General features: G+C 38.2%; 1 protein-coding gene across 1 annotated transcript in view; it reads left to right on the top strand.

Annotated features, from left to right (window-relative positions):
• Positions 1 to 1,803: 1,803 nt before the first annotated feature.
• Positions 1,804 to 10,000, top strand: part of LOC133616584 (5-hydroxytryptamine receptor 3A-like) — a 13,753-nt gene continuing 5,556 nt past the window's right edge. Inside the window, exons 1-3 of the mRNA XM_061976038.2 lie at positions 1,804 to 1,905; positions 5,116 to 5,160; positions 5,227 to 5,336. Coding sequence (XP_061832022.1) covers positions 1,804 to 1,905; positions 5,116 to 5,160; positions 5,227 to 5,336 — 257 coding nt within the window. The remainder of the gene's footprint in view (positions 1,906 to 5,115; positions 5,161 to 5,226; positions 5,337 to 10,000) is intronic.

Raw genomic sequence — 10,000 nt, 5'->3', positions numbered from 1 at the left:
TTTCATTGTAACTATTTTCTTCTTTGTTTTGCTTAAAAAAAAGACTATTTTCTAAAATAAAATATACAACGTGATTTGTTTTTGTGTTGAAAATGCAGTTAAATGCTATCACACCAAAAATATGTCTTTATTCTTGTAAGATTAAATAGATTTTCTTTTAAAAAAGAAAAACAAATCATGAATATGAGCAATTATTTTTCTTAAAATAAATATGATAACACTAAATAAATAACAAAAAATGAATGAAAAATGGAAAAGAAAAATAAAGAAAAATAATTAAAAAAATTATGCAAAATATATTACTTTACTATCAGAAAAACTGTATTTTTTTGTCAGAAAACACTGTTTATTTTTTATTAGAATTAATTTTTGTGGGAAAAAAGGTATCTATGGAATTTCTACATTATAAAATATGTTTTAAAAAAAATCTGGCCTTTTATCAAAAAACTACTTTTTTTTATGGTTAGTTTTTATTTTAAGTCTTAATTTCGAGAGGAAACAATTCTTGCCCAAGTTCCACTTTAATCTCTTGTATTAAAATATGATTTCTTTTTTTTTTAATCATTTTTATTCTGGTTCTATTTCCACACTGCAAAAAGTCAGTGTTGAAAAACAAGAAAATACAAAACAAAAACTAGAGGTATTTTACTTGAACTAAGCAAAATTATCTGCCAATAGAACAAGAAAATTTGGCTTGTCAAGACTTTCCAAAACAAGCAAAATTAGCAAACCTCAATGAACCCCAAAATACCTTAAAATAAGAATATTCTCACTAATAATAAGTGCACTTTTCTTGGTAGAAAAAAATGAGACCTTTTTGCTCAATAAGTTGAAAAATATTCTTAAATGAAGTAAATGCTAGTGCCATTATCTTGACATAATGATATGCGCTCAGCATTACATTTCTTGAAACCAGCAAACTTATACTAAAAACTAATTTATTGTTCTTAATGGAAAGGCAACAAGGCAAACGCTTGTTACTCTCGGGGTCTCCTAGCCACTCAGACAAATCATATGGTCTAAAAATGCATTTTTCCATCGATAACATGACATCATCGCGCCAAGTGCGTGCTCTTTCAGTCAATTAGTGCGCATATATACAGCCCGACCCCCGGCCAAAGAAGAATTTATCTGAATGTGCATGAACTATTTTTGTTCAAAATTGATTGAAATGTCACATGTTAAATGTTTAAATATTAACTGTCAGTTTACTGTACTGTGCCAACTGTACTACTATATGAGTACATATTTTCTATTGTTTCATTGAAAATAAAACAGCAAAGTCCATTTGGCTGTCATCTGTTTTAGTTATGAGACACAATTGTGTCAAAGTCATGATTTGTTTTTCATGCTTGAAGTAAGAAATTATTACTTTAAAAAAGTAGTTTTATACTTGTGAGTGTTGATGACACAGCTATGCAACAGTTGATATTCTAGTTTTAAGCATGTTTTACTCAATATAGGTCATAAAATCTCAGCAACAAGCTGTAATATCTTACTGAGATCATTTAGGACCAAAACCCTTAAAACAAGTAAAAGACTAACATAAAATCTGCTTAGTGAGAAGAATTATCTTATCAGACAGAAAATAAGCAAATATCACCCTTATTTAAGATATTTAATCTTACTTAGATTTCAGTTTTTGCAGTGCAGTGTTTTGTAATGTGATGGGCCCATGATGTTGTTTCCATGGCTTGAGTAAGGTGCTGTTTCATGATCCCCTGATGATTGTTTTCTTTAGCATGTGAGAGTGACAGCGAGTTGGCATGTAAAGAAGGTGAGAGCGGTCCTTCCCATGATTCCATGCAGGACGTTTTTGACCTGCAAGCCTTCCGTCCAGTCGTGAACCTCAGCACTCCGACTGTAACCAACATCTCTTTCACGCTCTACGCTGTACTCGGGGTGGTGAGCTTGCACATTGACCTCCTACCATCCCAATTTTTTGATTGATTGATTGATTGATTGAAACTTGTATTAGTAGATTGTACAGTACAGTACATATTCCGTACAATTGACCACTAAACTAACTCAATACTTTTGGACAGGTTGGAAAACTGGGTGGGGATCTCAGGCACAGTTTTAAGCTGGTTCAAGTCATTTCTACAAGATAGGAACTACTTTGTTTCCATCGGTGACTTTGTATCAGAACCAACCAACGTGTGGAGTCCCCCAAGGTTCAATCTTGGGGCCGACTTTATTTAACATCTATATGCTCCCACGAGGACAAATCATGCAAAATAATAACATTGACCATCATTGCTATGCCGATGACACCCAAATCTATGTAGCACTATCACCAAATGACTATCGCCCCATAGATCTTCCGTGCCAGTGCATTGAGCAAGTCAAACACTGGATGTGCCAACATTTCCTACAACTAAATGAAGATAAAACTGAGATAATTGTTTTTGGTGCTATAAAAAGAAAGGTTTAAAGTCATCCAACACCTTCAATCACTGTCCCTGAAAACCTCAAATAAAGCCAGAAATATTGGGGTTATTTTAGATTCTGATTGACATTTCAACAGTCACATCAAATCAGTAACAAAATCGGCCTACTACATACTTGCCAACCTTGAGACCTCCGATTTCGGGAGGTGGGGTGTGGGGGCGTGGTCGGGGCGTGGTTAAGAGGGGAGGAGTATATTGACAGCTAGAATTCACCAAGTCAAGTATTTCATATATATATATATATATATATATATATATATATATATATATATATATATATATATATATAATATCCTGAAAATATGCAAACAAAACTGTGTTTAGATAATTGATACTTCAAACTTGCATAAATAAATATTAAGGAATATAACATAACTTGGCTTCTGAGAGTTTCAAAATGTAATGAATAAAATGCTAAAGTTGTTGATAAACAAGCAATTATTTTAATAATTAAATATGGTCATTTTAAATGAATTATTATGATAATTTAAAATCAATTATTTCAAATATGTTTATTTTAATGTATAATTCTATGGCTGGATGTAATAGGGAGTCACAAAAAAATACAAATAAAAATACAATTAATTTTGATGTTTTTAGCAAAATATAGTAAAAATGTTTTTGTTTTTTTGTTTTTTTTAAGTTAATAAATATATTTATTTTTAGGTAAAATAAACATAATAATACAATTTATCTCTAGTCTGGATGATTTAGTTCTTGTCACCCTGTTGTCCTCCCGTCATGAAAAAAGGCAGTCCTCACTCAGGTCCGCATGGAGCTGGAGGGGGCGTGGCCTCCAGCTCCGGCTGAAAATTGGGAGATTTTCGGGAGAATATTTGTCCCGGGAGGTTTTCGGGAGAGGCGCTGAATTTCGGGAGTCTCCCGGAAAATTCGGGAGGGTTGGCAAGTATGGCCTACTATCACCTCAAAAATGTAACGAGACTTAGAGGGCTCATGTCAGCTCAAGACTTAGAAAAACTGGTACATGCCTTTGTTACCAGTAGGCTAGACTATTGTAATGGTCTTCCCCAAAAAAACTGTCAGGCAGCTACAGCTTGTTCAGAACGCTGCTGCTAGAGTTCTAACAAAGACCAAAAAATGTGAGCACATTACACCAATTCTTAAATCCTTACATTGGCTCCCTGTACATCAGATAATTGATTTCAAAATCCTCCTGCTCACATATAAATCACTACATGGTCTAGGGCCGAAGTATATCACCGATATGCTCCCACTATATAAGCCCTCTAGATCAGTGTTTTTCAACCACTGTGCCGTTGCACATTAGTGTGCTGTGCGATACAGTCTGGTGTGCCGTGGGAGATTATCTAATTTCACCTATTTGGGTTAAAAATATTTTTTGCAAACCAGTAATTATAGTCTGCAAATGATGTGTTGTTGTTGAGTGTCGGTGCTGTCTAGAGCTCGGCAGAGTAACCGTGTAATACTCTTCCATATCAGTAGGTGGCAGCAGGTAGCTAATTGCTTTGTAAATGTCGAAAACAGCGGGAGGCAGGGTGCAGGTAAAAAGGTGTCTAATGCTTAAACCAAAAATAAACAAAAGGTGAGTGTCCCTAAGAAAAGGCATTGAAGCTTAGGGAAGGCTATGCAGAACGAAACTAAAACTGAACTGGCTACAAAGTAAACAAAAACAGAATGCTGGACGACAGCAAAGACTTACTGTGGAGCAAAGACGGCGTCCACAATGTACATCCGAACATGACATGACAATCAACAATGTCCCCACAAAGAAGAATAAAAACAACTGAAATAGTCTTGATTGCTAAAACAAAGCAGGTGTGGGGAATAGCGGTCAAGGAAGACATGAAACTGCTACAGGAAAATACAAAAAAAAGAGAAAAAGCCACCAAAATAGGAGCGCAAGACAAGAACTAAAACACTACACACAGGAAAACAGCAAAAAACTCCAAATAAGTCAGGGTGTGATGTCACAGGTGGTGACGGTACGCCTACTTTGAGACAAGAGCTATAGTGCATGCTTGGTTGTGCTTTAAAGTCATATCCAACAACTGCGGCGGCGACTTTTTATTGTCAATATCGGCTGCTGAGTTTCAGTTTTTAATGATTTCTGCTGGTGGTGTGCCTTCGCATTTTTTCTATGAAAAAAAATGTGCCCTGGCTCAAAAAAGGTTGAAAAACACTGCTCCAGATCACTAAGATCTTCTGAGACCCATCTGTTAGCGGCTCCCAGAGTAAACTCAAATCCAGGGAGAGCATCATTCAGTCACAATGCAACAAATAGCTGGAATAAACTTCCTGAAGATGTCAGACTTTCCCCAACTCTGACTACTTTTAAAACTAGACTGAAAACTTTTATGTTCACCTTAGCTTTCAGCTAAATCTTTTAATCTTTTAACTTTTAACATCCGCACTGTTTTTATTTTTATTGTCTGCATTTTAATTTTGCTTTTATTTTCTTTCATTTCACTTTGTTGTGCTGTGAAGCACTTTGAGTCGGCCTTGTGTATGAAAAGTGCTACACAAATAAAGTTGCCTTGCCTTGCCTAAATGGTAACACCCGAATAAGTTTTTCAACTTGTGTGAGTCGAGGTCCAGGTAAATCAATTCATGGTAAATGGTAATTATGTCCGCATTTGATCGTTGATTATCGATGAATGAATCATGAATCTTGACTTTATTCCAGAACGAGAAGACGCAGATACTGACCACATTCTTGTGGCTCAGGCTGGTGAGTCCATCAGGGATTGTATTCAGTGAAATAAAGCTGATGATGACTTATTTGACTTGACTGCAGTATTGGCACCATGACTTTCTGGTTTGGGACCCTGACAAGTGTGACGGCGTCACCAGGATCTCTCTGCCTGTGAAGAAACTCTGGTCCCCTGACATCATCGTCTATGAGTTGTAAGTATTCCTGACCCTCACATGTCACCCCACCATTGTACAGTTTTCACTTTAGAGTAGTCAGTGTTCAGCTTGTACTGCAGTGTACATTTACTATGCGTATTATCAAGATGATTGTGTCTTGCCTTGACAAGTGTGGTGGTGGTAGCGTCATGGTGTGAAGTTGCATGAGTGCTGCATGAGGGCCGCATGAGTGCTGCGTGACGGCTTAATGAGTACTGGATGAGTGCAGCATGCATGTCTTGTGCAGCACTCGTGCAGCCCCAGACAATGACGCTACCACCACCACCATGCGTATTATCAGGATGATTGTGTTTTGCCTTGACAAGTGTGGTGGTGGTGGTAGCGTCGTGGTCTGGGGCTGCACAAGACATACATGCTGCACTCATCCAGTACTCATTAAGCCGTCATGAAGCACTCATGCGGCCCTAATGCATGAGTGCCGCACATGTGCCGCAGCAGTGTAAATTTACAATGCATACTATCAAGATGACTGTGTTTTGCCTTGACAAGTGTGGTGGTGGTAGCGTCATGGTCTGGGGCCGCACGAGTGCTGCTTGAGAGCTGCATGCTGCACTCGTGCAATACTCATTAAGCAGTCATGCTGCACTCATGCAATATTCATTAAGCAGTCATGCAGCACTCGTGTAACCCCACACCATGACGCCACCACCACCACACTTGTCAAGGCAAAACACAGTCATCTTGATAATTGCGCATAGTAAATGTACACTTGTGCGGCACTCATGCAGTACTCCTGCAACTCTCATCAATCTTGCAGTACTCGTGCAAAACTAATCAGGCAATCATGCAATACTCATGAAGCAGTCATGCAGCACTCGTGCAACCCCACACCATGACGCTACCACCACCACCACACTTGTCAAGGCAAAACACAGTCATCTTGATAATGCGCATAGTAAATGTACACTGGTGCGGCACTCATGCAGTACTCCTGCAACTCTCATCAATCTTGCAGAACTCGTGCAATACTAATCAGGCAATCATGCAATACTCATGAAGCAGTCATGCGGCACTCGTGCAATACTAATCAAGCAGTCATGGAGCACGAGTGCAGCACGAGTGCGTATTATCAGGATGAATTAGTTTTGCATTGACAAGTGTGGTGGTGGTAGCGTCATGGTCTGGGGCCGCACGAGTGCTGCATGACTGCTTAGTGAGTATTGCACAAGCGCTGCAGGAGTGCAGCATGCAGCGCAGCATGCAGCACTCGTGCGGCCCCAGACCATGATGCTACCACCACCACACTTGTCAAGGCAAAACAAATTCATTCTGATAATACGCATAGTAAATTTACAGTGCTGCAGCACTCATGCAGCACTAATACAGCGCTCCTCCATCTCTCATCAATCTTGCAGCACTCATGAAGCAGTCACAGAGCATGATTGTCGCACTCACGTGTACTTCATGAGTATTGCACAAGTGCCGCATGAAAGCTGTGCGAGTGCTGCATGAGGGCTCCACGAGTGCTTCTAACAATTACTGTGACTTTCTGAACCTTCTTTTGTTATTTGAACCGGTCTTCTCCATCTTTTATCGTTAACTTTGTACTTTTTTTTAATCCCGTTGAGCACTTTCAGGTTTTCTTTTGTTTTGTTTTTTTCAAGTCCAAGACGGTAAAGACCGCTTATGTCGAACAACTCCAAAAAAAAGCGCCCGTTTTAGTTGACGTCACGTACACGGTCGACCTCTTGTGTCGACATAAGACCTGAAACCCTACGAGGTCATTTCTATGTTAAATCACTGTTTATGTTGACAAACCGTCTACAGTACTTTTAAACTCACCAATTCCTGGTCTACCTTCTACTTATTCCATTCCTTGTAAAAGTCCCCGCTTGTGTTGACATAAGGCATGTCTATGAAAAACTGGTCAGTGTATGCCAACAAAATGTTTACAGTTTATCGTTAACATCATCAAGTCTTGAACACCATGTTGTTCTTATTACTAAAAAGTGCCCGGTTAAGCAGACGTCGACATACACAGCTGCCCGCTTATGTCGACATTAAATTGGAGACATATTTCTAAAAAAAAAAAAAAAAAATGCTTTACCATACGTGAAACGACACCTGCGGTCTTCTTAGGCAGCATTAATGCATACTTGGTCAACAGCCATACAGGTCACACTGAGGGTGGCCGTATAAACAACTTTAACACTGTTACAAATATGCGCCACACTGTGAACCCACACCAAACAAGAATGACAAACACATTTCGGGAGAACATCCGCACCGTGACACAACATAAACACAAGAGAACAAATACCCAGAACCCCTTGCAGCACTAACTCTTCCGGGACGCGACAATATACACCCCCCGCTACCTCCTACTCAACCCCGCCCACCTCAACCTCCTCATACTCTCTCAGGGACAGCATGTCCCAAATTCCAAGCTGCAGTTTTGAGGCATGTTAAAAAAAATAATGCACTTTGTGACTTCAATAATAAATATGGCAGTGCCATGTTGACATTTTTTTCCATAACTTGAGTTGATTTATTTTGGAAAACCTTGTTACATTTGATTTTATTTTTATTTTTATTAAGGATCCCATTAGCTGGTTGCCTCAACAACCCACTAGTCTTCCTGGGGTCCACAATTCAATACAATTACAAGTAAAAGCATATAATTATAACTACACAGTACAGAAAAAAAAAATAATAAGAAAAGCATCAATAAGAAAACAAGCAAACAATTTACAGTCACAGAATAATAATTACCATATAAATATAACTACACAATATAAAACCAAACAAATCATCAATGAGCAGACTAATTTAAAAACTCAGATAAAATATTACTCTCTTTTTAAAAACCTGTTTACTTTCAATGCCGGTGAGAATTCGAGGCAGGTTATTCCAGAGCAATAAAGATCTATAAATAAAAGATTTCCGCAAAGCATTCTTCCTTGGACGAGGGAGTACCCAATGCCCCTCACTGGACGCCCTGGTATTGTGATTATGTATAGTGCTACTGTGAACTATTTGGGCCATGAGAAAAGCAAGAGTTTTACTACTGGTCACTGATTTGAACAATATTAGAGTATTAGCTGACAACCTGTTCTGCACTGTTAGCCAGGAAAGAGAAGCATGCATTTGGTTCACATTGGTTCTTAGTGAACAACCAAGAACCAGTCTTGCTGCCCTTCTGGACAATCTGGAGCTTACTGATCTCACCACTTGCAGCAGACGCCCAGACTGTCCAGATGACACAAGACTAAACTCTTAACAATTTGACAAAGAAGAGGTGGATTGACAAAAGCAGCACATTTCCTGGAAACACCAACAGCCCTTCCCATCTTTGTAACTATATCACTGATATGATATGATTTGACCAGGATAGAGTGCAGTCCAGCATCACTCCAAGGAGCTTGGCACTTCTGACCTGTTGAACTATTGAGATACCTAGCCTCAGATCCAACTTTGGGTCACAGGATAACCCTTGCCTAGTCCCCAATATAATACTTTTTGTTTTTGAGATGTTAAGGACAAGTCTGTTACATACTGTCCAGTCATGCACAGCTTTTAGTCCCTCACTCAATACTACATTAAGTACACCGCATGATGGTGCAGCATAATATAAGGTTGCATCATCCGCATAAAGAACCAATCTTGCACGCCCGGTGAATATAGAAAAAAGCAAAGGTCCTAGGCAACTTCCCTGTGGAACACCACAATCCAAACTTCTGCTATTAGACAAGCTGCCATTAAGATACACCTGTTGTGATCTTGAGGACAAATAACTCTGTATCCACATTAAAGCCGAAGTATTAAAACCATAACATTTAAGATTCTCTATTAAAAGAGAGGGGTCAATCACGTCAAATGCAGCACTGAAATCTAACAGCACAGCTCCAACCAACATAGAATTATCTATAGCAGTGGTTCTCAAATGGGGGTACGCGTACCCCTGGGGGTACTTGAAGGTATGCCAAGGGGTACGTGAGATTTTTTTTACATATTCTAAAAATAGCAACAATTCAAAAATCCTTTATAAATATATTTATTGAATAATACTTCAACAAAATATGAATGTAAGTTCATAAACTCAGTGAAGCACAAGCTCAGGTTTGTCACTAAAATGTCTGTCAAAAAGAACTGTGAAAAGAAATGCAACAATGCAATATTCAGTGTTGACAGTTAGATTTTTTTGTGGACACGTTCCATAAATATTGATGTTAAAGATTTCTTTTTTTGTGAAGAAATGTTTAGAATTAAGTTCATGAATCCAGATGGATCTCTATTACAATCCCCAAAGAGGGCACTTTAAGTTGATGATTACTTCTATGTGTAGAAATCTTTATTTATAATTGAATCACTTGTTTGTTTTTCAACAAGTTATTAGTTATTTTTATATCTTTTTTTCCAAATAGTTAAAAAAAAGACCACTACAAATGAGCAATATTTTGCACTGTTATACAATTTAATAAATCAGAAACTGATGACATAGTGCTGTATTTTACTTCTTTATCTCTTTTTTTTTCAACCAAAAATACTTTGCTCTGATTAGGGGGTACTTGAATTAAAAACAAATTCACAGGGGGTACATCACTGAAAAAAGGTTGAGAACCACTGATCTATAGCATTAAGCCAATTGTCCGTCATTTGTATAAGAGCAGTGGATGTAGAGTGGCCCGTTCTATATGCAT

This window comes from Nerophis lumbriciformis, linkage group LG14, assembly GCF_033978685.3.
Source record: "Nerophis lumbriciformis linkage group LG14, RoL_Nlum_v2.1, whole genome shotgun sequence".
NCBI lineage: Eukaryota > Metazoa > Chordata > Actinopteri > Syngnathiformes > Syngnathidae > Nerophis > Nerophis lumbriciformis.
Note: the sequence above shows the minus strand (reverse complement) of the source record. Positions and strands in the feature narration are given on the sequence as shown.